The sequence below is a fragment of the Neolamprologus brichardi genome, chromosome 10 (genome assembly GCF_056152115.1).
Source record: "Neolamprologus brichardi isolate AB-2024 chromosome 10, ASM5615211v1, whole genome shotgun sequence".
NCBI lineage: Eukaryota > Metazoa > Chordata > Actinopteri > Cichliformes > Cichlidae > Neolamprologus > Neolamprologus brichardi.
In genome coordinates this window covers 9,802,296-9,818,717 of record NC_142113.1, presented here as the reverse complement: position 1 = coordinate 9,818,717, position 16,422 = coordinate 9,802,296, and the positions used below count along the sequence as shown (strand labels likewise).

General features: G+C 38.2%; 1 protein-coding gene across 5 annotated transcripts in view; it reads right to left on the bottom strand.

Moving 5' to 3' along the window:
• The window catches only part of LOC102794923 (unconventional myosin-XVIIIa-like), a 57,154-nt gene extending 42,019 nt beyond the window's left edge, over positions 1-15,135 (bottom strand). For 2 of the 5 annotated variants that reach the window (XM_006799508.3, XM_087847163.1), the window contains exons 1-2: positions 15,071-15,135; positions 12,279-13,386 (exon numbers count right to left, since the gene is read on the bottom strand). In XM_006799508.3, coding sequence (XP_006799571.2) covers positions 12,279-13,259 — 981 coding nt within the window. In that variant the 5' untranslated portion in view covers positions 13,260-13,386; positions 15,071-15,135. The other 3 variants (XM_087847161.1, XM_087847162.1, XM_006799507.3) reach the window with 3 other exon arrangements.
• Positions 15,136-16,422: the final 1,287 nt, after the last annotated feature.

Genomic DNA, 16,422 nt, shown 5'->3' with positions numbered 1-16,422 from the left:
AACAGCAAAGTGGACAGCAGCAAGTCAGGATCCAGTGACCCACAGAAAAGCATAGAGACAAAAGATATGGATTAAGACAACAAAAGAGCAGAGCAATGAGAAGGGGTAAAATAAGCTCATTTCCATGTTCTAAACGTTGAAAACAAGTAACTCATTGCCATATAATCCAGCACTGCTAAAATAATCAATGTCAGAGTACATTGTCATTATATAAGTGAGACTGAAACGAGGCTTACACAAGCTCAGTCCTTCTCTGGACCAGATAATAATGCATATTAATGCTACAGAATTAATACAAATGAGCTGGCAAAGAGCCAGAAACACCAAGTTTAAGCTGAGCAATATCAGAGGTGTAGAAGAGTACGGCTGCTTGGGACAGCCCAATGATGGCCTCTGGAATTTTAGGGAAATCATTTCCGGAAGGCCGTTTGTCAGGCCTTGGGTTAAGCCTAGGGCAAAAAAGAGGTATACCACTGCAGAACCACTGCATGCAAAAAAACAAAAAAGTATTATGCTCCTGAATGTAGGAAAACCATAGTTTTATGTCAACCTTAGGAGCAAACTTAGCACACACCTGTTCATTTTTTGCAGACTGGGGTAGGACAACAGGGGGAGGTTTACCATTGGAAACCACAGGGGGGGAAGATGTTTCCTGCACCTTTGCACAACATATGTAAATAACCACAAACACACAGACAAACATGCACACACACAGATGGAATTAGCATGACAACATGATGATGATGACAATTAAGTTAAAGCTCGAGGTATTTCCTTTTAACTTTAAACTAGATTTTAATTAGAAAACTAGAGCCAACTTCAAGAGACGCTTGTTCAAACTAATTACAATTTTCCAACTAATTCAGTCAGGAAATGGGTAAGGGCAAAAAAGCTGTTCAAGAAAATTGGATCATTAAACACTGTGGTAAAGATTAATGGTTTTAGGCATTGAATTGTCGATGGTGGTTTCAGCAACAATCGAATGCAAATTTCTTCAAAGTAATGAAATAATCAAAATCCCAACCTAATTTTCAGGCGCCACTCCCCAAAAATCTCAACGTTGCATCTGAAATTAACCCATCAAAAGTTCTATGCCATTGTTCTGTAACTGCAAAAAGCTCAGTTTCTCTACTTCTGTTCCATAACTGCTGCTATACTTGAAGTTGCGAATCAAAAATTATTTTAAATTCCAATCAAATATTGCTTGTTCTTTTTTTCTAATATATATACAGGAGCAAGTCAAAGTAAGGCTTTGACAGTCTGGTTTCAATTTCCCCTCTACAGGAAGCTGCTAAAAACTGGAATTAAACAAATTACTAAAGTTGTCAAACCCCAGGTATAATTTAGTTGTTGCTAATGGTAATGGCTGAGGTCTGCCATCGTCAGCAACATAAAAACACCTTTCTGTTGTACAGTCATAGCTCTAGTGAGAGCAGAAATATATAAATCACAGACAAAACAAACCTACACTAATGGTTTGTCACACATAAATTTCTAAGATCAGCTAACATCTTGTTCCTGACATTAACAGCCGAGTCTCTCCCTAGAGCAGTTAAAAACACTATATCCCTCAACAAAAACACCAGGTGCATCTCTCTGAAATCCAATCCCTCACTCTATGGCCAAATACCCAACTGTTCACCAGATTTCACAGACATCTGCTGATGAAATTTTCAGATGGTAGGCTGACAGACAGAATGCCAGAGACTAAATAACAGGACAAAAACACAACTTTGTCTGAAGTATAAAATGGAACTTGGGATACAAAAAGGTACATCCTTAAAGCAATTTTATTTTTCTTTTTAGCAGATTTAAATGTTTACATAACCAATTATTTGCTCTGTAGAAACAAAAACACTCTTCTCTGACAGATTGTTACAAGACAATTAATGCTAACCTGAACAACATTTTAAAAAAAAACAACTTGTTATTCTTGTTCCCATCTTTAAAAACATTGCTAAACATCCTCTCTCTCAGTGGTGCACAGCAGAGAGAGCACAGTTTCAACTCTGTCTGCTGAAAGTCACAGTAATGAGATTTAGCTCAGTGCTCCAACTCATCAGACAACTACAGAGCAGGTCATGAGCACACCCTTATACCCACTGATAAATCTGGTGATTAGTTTCCATATGTGCACCACTTTCCTCAACTTATTCAAGTCAGCGATTATATCAAGTTATTTGTGGGAATGTATTATACTTTAACTAATTTTGTTTATAACAAAGATTAGCTCAAGTAAGATGAATGCATAACCAAAAAACAATCTATAAGATGTTCATTGAGCTCATTTATGAGAAAATTGGATGAATTAGCAGTGATGACTTGAGTTGTGCTCCACCTAGTGGCTAAGTAGCAAACATGCACTTTTCACTCAGTACCTCTGGTTTCGTTACAGCAAGTGGACGAGGTTTTGGGATGAAACCACCAGGAGGGGCCAAGGGATCTGCCTTGGGGACAGGAATGAAACCAGGAGGTCTTATCAGGGGATTCTGTTTTGTGGGCAGTGGGCTTGATTTTCTGGTGGGGATGAAACCTGGTGGTGGAGTCAACACGTTCTGCTTGGGGACTGGGATGAAACCAGGAGGTGGGGCCAAAGGATCAGGTTTGGGTGGAGGGATGAACCCAAGTGGAGGGGTCAGGGGATTAGACTTTATTGGTGGAGTGTTAAGGGCTGCAGTAGTAGGCACAGATGAAACTTCCTCTGTTTTTGTCATAGCAGTCTTTTCTTCAACCTCCTCCACCTTTCCGTTCTCCTCTTCCTGCTTCACAGTGTCTTCCTTGCGGTCCTGGGTGCGGGTGCGAGGCCGATGTTCCTTGGTTCTGCCTCTTCCCATCAGGCTTGTTAGGCCCACTGATATATCATCCTTTTCCACCCCAGCAGCTCCCGTTTTCCTGATGGCAGAGTCTGTAGCAGATGCAGAAACTGCGTGCTGGTTGTGCTCTTCTGTTCCAACAGGAACCACTCGTCTAACAACTCTTCTGACAACTTTCACCACCTTTTTACCACTAGAACTCTTCTCCTCCCCAGGTGTGTCTGGACCTCCCATACCAGTGTTGTTATTGGCTTCTTCAGCTGGTGATGCGCTTGACTGTGGACCACTTCCTGTGTCCAGACCAATTTCAGGAATTCCCTGAGGTTGACCCTTATCTACATCAGACTGGATTTAATATTTCACAGAGAATTATTTTGAAAAGGATTATTTAAACTGCTCACTAAGGTTAGAATCAATCAAGCCAACTCAATTACTCATTTTCATTAAATCTCATAATTACAGTGTATGGGCAAGCCAGGTTTTTATTTTTTCTTGAATTGAGTCTACAGCTGGATAAAGGGAAAAGAAACATGTCCAGAGACTCATGGGCAAGGTTACAAATTAGTATTCTAATGTTAGTTTTAGACAATATAAGACAGGTGGGACTGTATATAATCAAACTGGATTCATCCGCAGTGGTTCTGTGGGGCCGGTAACACCTGAGGGTGCACCGAGTCACTGAAAAGAAGAACTTGGATGGGCCCAAAAATATGGAACCAAATGAAGCTGATTATTTTTTACTTTTCAGAAATCATTCAAATAATACTTTACTGGTGCTATTGCACTGGATATTGGTTAAATAAAGAGCTGCTGCCTATGGTTCAATTATGATAGAGTAGGTGCCCATCCACTGCGCCTGATTATTTTACTAAGAACTGTATCTGTTACAGGACAACAGTTAGCCACTCTTCTTTTACTACACAAAAATGTATCACCATCACTCAAACACATGCAGCTGAAAAACACTTACATCTGGCTTGTTCTCAACCTTAACCTACACAAGAGGAAGGAAGAAAACAAATCAAACCACACATTCAGATCATGGTTACTCTCTTAACATAAATATTCAACAAAATCACTGAATAATAAGAGAAAAAGAAAAAACAAAAAGGGACTTTCCTTTTGCTCCCAGAAAGAGAAGCGTGATTTATACGCCATGGTGATAGGTCAGAAGTCATGGATTTAACTGGATGAGGTGAAGAATAAATGGATGGAATGGTAGTGATGTGTGTGTGTGTGTGTGTGTGTGTGGGGGGGGGGGGGGGGGGGGGTGCAGTGGAGACAGCTGAAGACGGCCGAAAATGGGAACCTGAAGATGAGCAGTGGGACACTGAACAGCACACAACAGGTCATTCAGCAACAGGGTAGACAGACTATGCAGCACTGAAGATAGAACACATGAACATTCATAATGAATGAAAGGTTAGCTTTCTTCCAACTGCAAAACACATGAACAAGAATCTGACCAAGTAGACAAGGCACACAAAACAAACTTATTCATCTGGAGCTGCATCATATGTGGGTCTCATTCACATTCTGTTATAATAGCAATGACACACACACAAAACAACAACTAACCATTCCCTCAATCACCACACAAAAAATACAAAAATATTGGGAATCTGCTTCTTTTGCAGAAATGGCCATACTAGAACTAGAAACTAGAAAAAAAGCAAGTCAACTTTTTCTTAACTAAACTATAATTTATTTAACTCATTAAAAGGTGACATACCAAAATGAGTTCCACAGCAACATGTTTCACTATCTCTGTCCCTGATTTCATCAGTCCACTCCTATAAATAGTTTCAACAGCAAAGGAGGCCATTCTGAGATGCCATCAGACCCCTAATAGAACTGCTAAGCAGAGCATGTACACTCTGAACTGATCACACTACTTGCCACACACACAGTCCGCCAGAGACATGAGCCCATTACCTTTTCTCTGGGTCTGGTTAACCTTCCAATCTTCACTCTGTCACTGAAGCAGTGCAGCCAGGGCCAAGGCAGAGTAAAACCTGGGTCTTGTAAGAGCACACTCACTAGCCCTGAGAAAGAGGGTGGGCAACCTCGAGGGCGGGGTCACAGTGAGCACAGCACAGTTAAGCTGTGGCCTGAGGAGTGGAGGGGGTAATGTAAGAGGAGACAGAAGAAAGTGGCAGCTGCTGAACAGTGGTTATAAATAGAATGTGTTCATCACATCAATTGCCACTGCCACTTCTCCCTGTCAGCCTCTTGTCCTGCTGGGAGTCAGATAAACAGTATCCCTCTTCAGGCGCTTTACCAACTGTTATCTTTTATAACCCCCCTCACATACCCCACCTATTCTAAGGAAATCCAAAACTATAAGAAATAGCACAAACACATAGATTAAGTAATCCAACAAATGCCTACTACCTACATCTAAATCTATATACAGCTAATTCTGTACAAACCTCCAGAAGGAATACATAAATAACAAATGTAAAATAAATAATATCAAAGTACACTTTTGTGGAACATTTTATCTAGTGACCCCAAAATGTATTTCACATTTGCTACAAAAAAGTGTTCTTCACATTTTCCACCACAAGGGGGAGCTTTAAAACAATAAACTAATCTCTTACATACACTAACCGAGTTTCAATATGTCGCACTGTTCAATGTAAACGCTAAGGTATAACACTATCCAGTGATTGCAGACATGTTGACCTAAAGCAAAGAGTATATCAAAGTTTTAAGGGTTTTAATATGAGAGACATACACTGACCAGTATTGTTTTATAGTGTGTTTATAGTTTGTTTGTATCATACCCAAGGACACATTAGTATTTTAATGTTAGTTTCACACAACATAAGACAGATGGGACCATATACATCAACAATGTGGAGTTGTCATTAAAGCTGTCATTCTGTTTCAGTGATGACAAGAAGCTGCACAAAGACACTGAAAGCAAGAGCACAGAGGAAAATGTGAAGTGGAACTAAGTTGAATGAATCATCTTCTTTAGGCTGTCATAGAAGATCATCTGCCTTCATCTTACCCTATCCCTAGCATCCTCTTCAGTCACACCAACCCTCTGCTTGTCCTTCCTCACTACACTCTATGAATCTCCTCTGTGGTTTCCCTGCTGCCTGGCAGCTCATATTCAGCGTCAGTTCATTGAATATATCCACTAAACTTCTGTGAATGTCCAAACCATCTCAACATTGCCCCTCTAACTTTGTCTCTGAAACCACTCAACTTGAGTCATCCTGGTCACTGGTCACAGAAATCTTAGCATTTTCGGCTTTGCCTCTAGTCTTTTTGTTAGTGTCACTGTCACAGCAATTGTCACCACCATCTTTGTAGACCTTGCCTTCTACTTCTATCCTTCATCTTCAGCCCCACCTAACCTGTACTCATTTCTTCTCTTATGGCAACAGCACTCCCCAGTGGCAGCTGCCTTCTAAAGCAGATAATACACACCATAAAAACTGCTCAGGAACATGGCAGAGCACAAGGCATTCTTACCAAATGACTGCTGCATGCATCAGAATATGCCCACAACACACAGGATCCCAAGGTTATGCTGCCAGAAATCACAGGACACCCTCAAAAGACCATGTTCCCAAAGAGGTGATTTCAATGTTGCGACTGATCAATACAGTTACGTCCATAAGTCACAAGACAACCAAACAATTTTTTGCTATTTTGAGTCTTTACACAGTAGACTGTAGACCAAGCAAGACAGGTGTGAAAGAAGACTTTCAACTTTAATTCAGAGTTTAACAAAAAAAAATACTGAGGTAACAGTTACAGAGTTTTATAAACAGTCTTTCACAGTATAAAAGTAGTTGGACAATTAACTTAAAGTTTCATGGAAATGTGAAGCCTGTTTTTTCATTATTAAATCAAGCACATAAGAGTTTCAAAGTGTTCAGCTTGCATTTGGTTCCTGTTCACCGGAACTTTCAGTCTAGGAAATCGATACAAGTGAGGAAGGCCATCAAAAGGCTGAAAATTCAAGACACACGTATTTTCTTGATTAAGAAAAAGAACTTCACATCAACTACCCAAGTCAGGAACATTCTCAAGGAGGGTTCTTTTAGAGATGCACTATTTTCAACTCTATAATAACTCAAGAGATAAATGTAATGACATTTATAGCAAGGTGCAAGCGACCAGTTACACAAAAAAATAGGAAGACCAGATTAAACTTCTGAAAAAAGAAGAAAAGAAACTAAAAAAAAGAGTCTGCACAGTTTTGAAAAAGATGGTTATAGAGGGTTATGCTCTGTTTACTGCAAAAGAAACCCAAGGGTTTCTCAAGATGAAAAACTAAAATGGAAAAAAAAGGTTCAAGTCAGTCTGCCCAAGTCAGTCACATGATCACAGTCCAGTCCAGCAGAGAATCATTTTCGGTTACTGAAGACAAACTATACGGCACAAAGACTCAAACAGAAACTTGAGGTTGCTAAAGTAAGAGCTTCGTCGAGCATCTCAAGGCAGGAAAAACCATCATTTCATTGACTGCAAAGGACTTCCATCCAAGGTTTAAAAACAAGTTGTACTTAAAATTGTTTGTTAAATGAGTTTTTAGCCTCTGAAAATGCAGGACTATGTCCAATATGTCCAAATACTTAAGGACATAACCAACAAACATAACCAACAAACACTCTTGTTTGTTTTTGTATGACTACAGGTAAAGCCAGTCAGGTAACACAAAGCTGAAAGGTAAGGCATCTCACTAGTATCCGGAAGTATTGTTAAATGGAAAATATGTAAATGTAGAAACTGGTTTGGTAAGGTAGGCCAATCATGGCACATACCTTCCAATAACCAGCTATCATCTGGCTTTTCATTTAGTTCATTCACAATCATTAAAACTAAAATCTTTTTCTTTTTTTTTGCCTTTAGAAGTAATTAATTAAATTATGTTTAATGTCCAAAACGCTATAAATAGTTACATAGCACTTTATCTCATGGTGAGCTCAGAAGTTCGCATTAGCACTTAGCAAGATCCAGTAAAACACACAGCCTGGCTCATCTATCTAGAGCAGACTGCTAATCCCCAGAGTCTGTTACTGGGACACAGCAATGTGTCGACTGTTTGTCTACACACAGTTCCTGCAGACTAAAGATTAAGGACTCTATATATGTCATAGACTCTACTGATTCTGACCCAGTTATGCCTCCATACTATCAAAGCTGTTTGAATCATATTACTAAGCTGTAGCATGAATCAGACTACCACATTTTTAGAACTATACAGATTATTTTAACTATGACAGACATATAACTTAGCAAGAATTGTTATATTGTGTTTCATATTCATTGAGAGGGTTGATGTTTATAAATTCAATTCTCCATATTGTTTATCCTGAAAAAGAAATTCAGTTATTGCTTGAGATTTTTCATCAGTATCTAAGTCTTTGCAAGCTTAAAGTAGAAATAAATTATGGGACATTCTTTACTGTCAAAATTAGAAGAGATGACCCGGATTTTAAGTCGGTTAAGTAAACAGGGCTGGACATAATTTTTAAAGCAGACTATGTAAAAATGTAGGAGAAGCAAAAACTCACTTGTGAGCACACATGAAGGAATAAACCATAGAGAAGGAGAAGGTGGTCCTCTGTACATCATTCAGCACTTGTCCAAAGAATAGCTACATGATGCAGTTTTACTGGTACATATGCATAATAGTGAATGTGTGAGTGGTAAGACGACTAAAGCCATTATAAAAAATTAAAAATGACCTGCTAATACAATGATATTGTAGCATGCACCTTCTGGAAACAGAGATGATGTTTAAATAGGTGATATGAGGGGAGATTTTTTAAAAAGACAGTTCATTTCTAATTGATTTCACTTGATAGTGATAGACAATGCATTGGTGAGGTGATGTGGGATATTAGGTTTAGCAGCATCAGGTCAGCCATTGTCTATAGTTTATTAAAAATGTCGAGGGTATATTAACAGTATATTATGAACAGATTTTTTTTAAAATCCTTTTACGCTACAAAGCACAACACTCAGCCAGAAATAGTACCCACTTTAAAAAGAAAAAAAAGAAAGAAAAAGCAGGTGACATAAGTAAAGGTGGCGGTATCCATTTCTTAAACCAAAGTCAATGGGTTCTGATGGATAGATCAGAATTCCATGTTTTAATATCACAATACCAAATCTAAAAAGATAACATCATGCGATGTGATTGTGAAGAATCTAGTTCAACGAACAACCAGACAACTTTTTGGGCAATACCTATGAAAGAATATAAGCAGGTGGACCTATACATACCTATACACTGTGCAGGAAGATTGTTTTATAAAACATAAATAGTTGTAGTATAAGCAAACACATTTACTTTGTTTTGACACTCAGGATGTACGAGCTGTGACCATGTGTCTAGTTTTGTTGTGTCATAACATAAAGTCTGGCACTACAAAAGTACTGTAACAACGACTATTACAAGGTGGTTTGGAGTATTTTAGCAGGTTTTTGTTTTCAGTATTAACATAAAAAATTTGTGGAAAATATGCATGTATATAACCAAAGGGGAAAAAAAGCTCAGATGCACGTTTATTCTGCAAAATAACTGGCTGGGCAGCTGTGTCATTTTAATAACTCAGTAACTCCTCCACTTGTTCCATTAGATCTGGGTTGTCCAACTCCAGGCCTCAAGGGCTGGTGTACTGCAGGTTTTAGATATCACCCTGAGTCAACACACCTGAATCAAATGATTATTTCATTACCACGCCTCTCTAGAACTTCAAGACATGTTAAGGAGGCAATTTAGCCATTTAAATCAGCTGTGTTGAATCAAGGACACGTCTAAAACCTTCAGGACACCGGCCCTTGAGGCCTGGAGTTGGACACCCCTGCATTAGATTATCAGAGTAAAAAAATGCTAACTATTATTCTGGTTTGCATTTTTAACTATTATTCAGGTTTAAATTATTTTGAAGGAGTTGCATAAATCTTGACATATTTCACTTGTTGACTGACATCTTAGCAAAAGCTAAAAGAACAGATATGACCATCTGAAATACAGATAGAAAAATCTGGTGGCTAATTCCTTTTAAAATTTCTTGCAAGTATCATTATATCACTCAGAGGCACGCACTCATATACAGCAGGAAGAGGACTATGAGTCAGGTCAGTCATATTACTCAAGCACACAGAAACTCAGTGTCTATAACGAAGAAGTTACTGTGAGGGGGAAAAAAAGGGTTATGTTTTTTTGGCTTTTACCCAATGCTTAAAAGGTTAACATGCTCAATGGTGCATAGATGAAGGCAATTTAAGTTTGGTGCAGGGGTTAGTGCTGTTCGTTGATAGGGATCTTCCACTGACTATTTGAATACCAAATATGAAACACTTTGACATGGTATTCATTTAATTCAAGTTCATTTGAATTGCTGTAGATTATATTTGTTTTAATGACAGCTGCATAGAACTGTGTGTAAAAGGTGAAGGACATACGTAGCCTCCAGCAAACCCTCTGACAATACAGTAATCAGACACGACACAATAATGACAAAGAAAAAAAAACAACAGGCAGCAAACTGTGAGAGAGCAGGTGTTTAGCCGATACCAATCCTAGCCAGTTTTTGTTCAGTAACAGGCTTATTATTCTTGTATTCTCACAGCAGTCACAAACATTGTCAGTGGTTGCTTGGCAACTTGACAATGATGACAAGATTTGACAAAGTCAGTGCTCCTTGCCAAGAAATAACGCTCTTTAAAAACACAACTTATCCTTTCTAAAGCATCATTACATAAAGGCATAGATATAATGTCTTCATTTGAGAGATTTAGTGGTGATGACTGATATTTTTACCTCTCTCTTTAAACAAAAGAAAAAGAAAAGAAACCCTGGGGGAGCTGCTTCCCCATTCCATGTTTTATGCTAAGCTAAACAAAACAAACCATCTCCAGTAGTAGTAAACTTTTAATAGACTAATGAAAAGACAGTGAATAAGTATATTTTTAAAAATATATTTTAAAAAATTAAGCCAATAAACAAAATTACTGTATGTTGGTGCATCATATGGTCTCGTACTGTATTGCAGAGCTCTAGATCGAGAATCCAGAGCTTATTATAACCACCTAAAAATAGTGCTGCTGGTTCTAGGTCAGCCTCACATGCACATTTTGTGCTTTTTCAAAAGGCCTGTCTTTTTGATCATCAAGATTGCTTGAATGTAGGACAAAGTAGAGAGTCACTTATTTCAGGGAAGCAACTGGGCTGTGTACACATTCATTTAAATAGTTCTAGCTGATGTATACTAACAGAATGGAGACAATAGGTCTTATTCACTAAGAGACACACAGTGCATAAGTATATGCACTGTGTGTAAACTGTATGTATGAGTTTCATGCACAAATCAGGGATTTATCAATATTTCTGTACCCAAATTTGTTCATACTTTATTAACAAACTTCTGACCAGGTGTACCATCTAATGAAGCTGTCTTGGGAAATCTATGGTCTTTAAAATTAATACTACAAGTCCTACTACTGTTATTTTATCATCATCATTATCACCAACACCTTTTGAATATTACTTCTTTCTTTTTTTTCAAAAACACCATTAGTTAGAAATGAGCAAAATTACAATTAAATTTTAAAAAATGAAAGTTATATTTAAAGAAAACTACATCCAAAAGTGAAAAGTGTATGCTTTGACCTTTTAATTTAAACATATTCCAGTATTTCCATTACAGCTCCAAACATCACTAAAGTGCCTTCATAAGCAGCACATACTGCCATCCCCAACCAAAGTTTATCTTACCAACTGTATAAACTGTATTATGAAAAACAACAACAACAACAAAATGCTTGTATTCAGGTGTTTGTTGCACCAGCTAATAAAGAGTTTAACTTGATGCTCCTTCACTTGTTGCACACAATTATCTGGATGAAAAGAACTGAATAGGCAGGCAGCCAAGTCTTACAAGACCATATGGCCATGTGTTGTGGCGGCGTTTGGGCCGTTGTTTCCTTCAGCGTCCCATTGTTTGGTGTCAAAAGGACTGGGGGGTGGGAGGGGGATTATATGTACACCAGAACATATTCTCTCTTTCAAAACACACACTGAGACACTCCCCCATACATGCGAGTACAAAATCACATTACCAATGTCATTACAACTCCACCCATAATGCATCCGTTTTTAGTCTACTAAAGGTCAGTGCAAAAGTACATACTTAATACAAAATAACAGAGAAAGGGTCTTTTGTAGTAATTTTAAAAAGATTCACCCCAAGTACATGTGTATTTACAGAACAGATCCACTGTGTTTCTCAGTGGAATTCAAGTAAAAATAATGATTTCAAAAATGTAAAAATCTCAGATAATCCAACATTAAAAGCAAGCAAGCAACAAAAACAGGTTCTGGTATTAAGAATAATGTGATGACACAGAAATAGATTAGCATCAAGGGTAGAGTTTTTTAAAAAGCAAAAAAATATTCACACAACAGACCAAGTCAAGAGTACTACTTACATCTTTGCTTAGGTCTTCAGTGGTCCTCAACCAACTGCGGTTCAGCTCACTCAGCTCGAGAATTGGCTGCACTTTTAGTCGTACTGAATCTCCAGACTGACGAATCATCTCCACAATCTCGTCCCTGTTTTTGTTCTCCACATTAATCCCATTGATTTCTACAAGCTTGTCTCCTGGCACTAGGCCCAGAGCCCGATCCTTAGTCCCAACCCCTGGTTCGGCAAAGTGTACAACACGCCGGCACACCCCACCATCAGACTGCCTGTCTACCATGGTGGTTCTTCGCAAAGAAAAGCCAAAATCCCCAGTGCTGCGTCGCTGTACCTCAAGTTCTCTTGGATCTGGTACTGGTGGAGAGACAAGTGCAGGCAACTGTAGGTCTGCACCAGGAAAGGTCTTCTCCACAATATCAGGAATCTGAACTGTGATGGTGCCCTTTGAACTCGGGTGTAACTTTGTAGATGGTGTAGTCCAGTTATGGCCAGAAAGCTCTGAAGCATCCAAAGCACTGTCCTTTGGGGTCACCTGAGTTAAGGTAGCTACTTTCCTCTGGCCCACCACTGTATTCACCTTGGCCAGATCCCCAAATTTAGCTGCCCTCTCCTTCACAGAACTGCGATTACTTTCCAGCTCAATTCCCTTTACATCTTCAGAGGTGCTTGCACTTATTTGCCCCACAGTGTTGTGATGATGCTCAGCATCAACATCTGTCAGGTAGAGTTCCGTGTTACTGGCCACCTTAATTGGGATAGGGCTAGAAATCTCCAACTTGCTCCTAGATTCCTTCTTGGAGTTTCCTCGAGTAAGTGGGAAGAAGCCTCTACGTATGCTCATCTCTTCTAGACTCTTTAACTCAGACTGAGACATACGTTCTTTCTTTTCTCTTTTGTCTTTCTTATCCTTCTTGCTCAAATCCCTTTCCTTCTTGCTCAAATCCTTTTCCTTTTCCTTGTCCTTGTCTTTTTTCATTAAGTGAAACATGATTAAACTATTCTGTAGTTATTTAGCAACTGATTAATTTATCATGAGAACCTTAAATTATTAGAAAAGAGTCTGATGACAGTAGCTGAAAACATCAACTCTGGGTTTGGATCTCTCTTAGTGATATCTGTAGAGAAAAGAAACAAGAGGTGAACACAGACTAGCTTTGATGAAAGCGTAACAGAGTGCAAGAATCTTGTGTTTGTCAGAGTTTAACTAAGTAATTAGCAAAAAGATTCAGTCAGTAATTAATCATAAGTACTATGACATACACATGACTAGCACATTTGTGAAAGCACAGATAATGCTGAATGGTAGAAAGGCATATACAGAAAGGCTGAAAGTCTGGTGGTGCTGTGGTTTGTACTCATGCCTAAGAGCAAGAAGTTCCTGGGTTCAAATCCACACTTTCTGTGTAGAGTTTTATCTGTAGGTGTGACTGTGAATGGCTGTCTGGCTCTGTGTTAGTTCTGTAATACATTAACAACCCCACAGTGGACGACTCAATGGATGGATGTACGTACAGCTGTAAGTGTCAGGGAAGGCTTTCTTTACTTCAACAAGACAATCACAAGCCCAATTCTGCAGACATTACAACAGCATACCTCTGTGGTAAGAGTTTAGCTGCTAAACTGGACTGGCTGCACTCCACATCTATCCAAAAACAACACCACTGAAAATATTTAACACATTATACAATGAAAAGAAAGATTCTGTACAGCTGAAGTCATATCAAACAAGATATTAAAGCTGGTCTGATCTTCTCAGTTCCTAAACCATTGCAGAAACCACAGATAAATAGGAAATGCTGTGGTCCTGACCTGACTTGTTGAATTATGTTGCTGGCATCAAATTAAAGATCACTAGATTTAATAAAAAAAATTTTAAAAAAATGAAAATAAAACATCTCAATTTTCCCAACTCATGTATTATCTTTGTACCATTTTCAGTTACAGAGTTCAAAGTTCACATGGTTTGCAAATCATGTCATTCTGTTTTTATTTACATTTCACATGACCTCTGACCTTCTTGAGAAAAACACAATCCACACTTAAAACTTGGATTTGAAGTCCCTTCTACACCTTGGGGTTAAAAACATTTTTTTTAAAAAAACGTTATCAAACTGCAGGGCAGTATCACTATTTTTATTTCAGTATCGACCTATTATCTAATTCAGTTTAATATAAAAGTAGCCTGTATATATTTGGGTGTGTATAGGAACTGGTATCCCCCACTGTAGTATCAACAAACGGAACATGCACCCTAGATAAGGAATTTGATCTTATCTAAAACTTATCTTTGACATACCTCAATCTACCCTACATAATAACATACAGTGTTTTAAAGAGCGTAGCCTTCCTGCTCTCAGATACTCAGCATCATCACTAAATGATTGAAAACTGAAGCTATGTACATGGGAGCCTCCACTAAGCTCCATATGTATAGCGAGAAGCCATGCTGAACAGTAAACTGTAAATTCAAACCTAATCCACGCTAAATCACATGCTCTTAGAAGAAAGCTATGAAATGTCCGAAAGCAACTCAGTTTATCTTACAGTTAACATTTAGGTATTTTCGTCATATTTTATTACTGGAAAGCGCAGTTTGGTCTGTTGTTATTAGTTTTTCGTTTTCTTGAACTTTAAACACTACGCATAGGTTGTCGACACGGCTAGTCCTGAGCTTGGCCATAATGCTCTCCCTTTAAGCTGCTTTGCCCTCATTCTTTAGCAGTGATAAAGAGTGTATTAATGTCACTCACGATAAACGATACAAATTAAGTAATACTGTAACATATGACAATTACCTACCTGTAATTGCCTAAACATGACAGCGTTGTAGTCTTACTACAGGTTTTCGGCATTTTCCAATGAACTGTCAGCAGGTGCGACAAATGCTTTTGTGATGCTTTCAAATGCTTGCAGTAAGCTCCGACTTCTGATTACTTTGACATAAGCGACCTGCGGGGAAGCAGCTATCCTCGTAAAGAAATAAACGAAAATGGTGTCGTACATCAGATGATTAATTCCTTTCCCCCCAAACAGCTCAATAGTTTTAATAAATCTAAGTAGTCTCCTCATTACACTTTAAAATATATATTATAAAGAGGGAAAGCTGAAAAACAACCTCTCTCTTAATGGTCTAAATTGGAAACATAGGGGAATTAGTCCTCAATGATAGTAGGACGATTTAGATGTCCAAAATGTAGGCTAACGCTCTAAATTTTAATAAATCCAACAGCACATGAAAGCTCCGGAAGACTACACTGGACAGCAGTGACCCCTCCTGGTCTTTATTTTCACCATACAAAGGATGTAAGCACAGATATTTAGTTCCAAGCTGCCCAGTTTTTCGTAGAGAAAAACTTTGATATTGTTAACATGTTGATTTCACATTGGATAACACATAAAGTGTTTTGCAGCTAATGAATTACAGTCCAGTGACATTGGAGTTACAGTCACTGGCATACAGACTTTAAACCCAAACAGAATCTGAGTTGTGGTGAATGGTTATTTTAAACATTATTTACCTATTTATATGGAATTCTTTAGGATAATTCCTCCTACAACAATGATGAGTTGATTACAGCATATGTTAGAACTCAATTTGCAAGATCAATTGCATAAAATGTTCCACCTCATTTGCATCGTTTCTTTCTTCTCCCAGCAGTGTCAATATACATATACATAATGAACTCCAGATCATCCCATATGTTTTGCTTGTTAATGCTCATTACACTTAGGAAGCTGCAATTCTGAGGAGAGAGCCACAATCTGAAATGTATTACCTTAATAGTTTACTCACACTGATCCATTCATTTTAGAAAAAATCATTTTAGACATTTACAACATGCCAAACTTGATTTTCTTTCCGTTTTTTTTTTTTTTTAATTACTCTTACTATTTTGATGAAAATATGCATTTACATTTTGGCAAATTCTGGTTTGTCTGAATTTATCCATGGAGTGCCCCTGTGTCTCAAATGAGACACTTACTGACAGTGAACATAAAGTTTTGTTTCCAGCTGAAGTTCATTGTTGGACACTTTTGCTTCATTGGAACTGGATTAGGGAGATATGAATACCTCCAACTAAAACATTGTTTGGACTGTATGAGATTCAAAACTTTCAATATGCAGTTGGAAAAAACTGACAATAGATTAC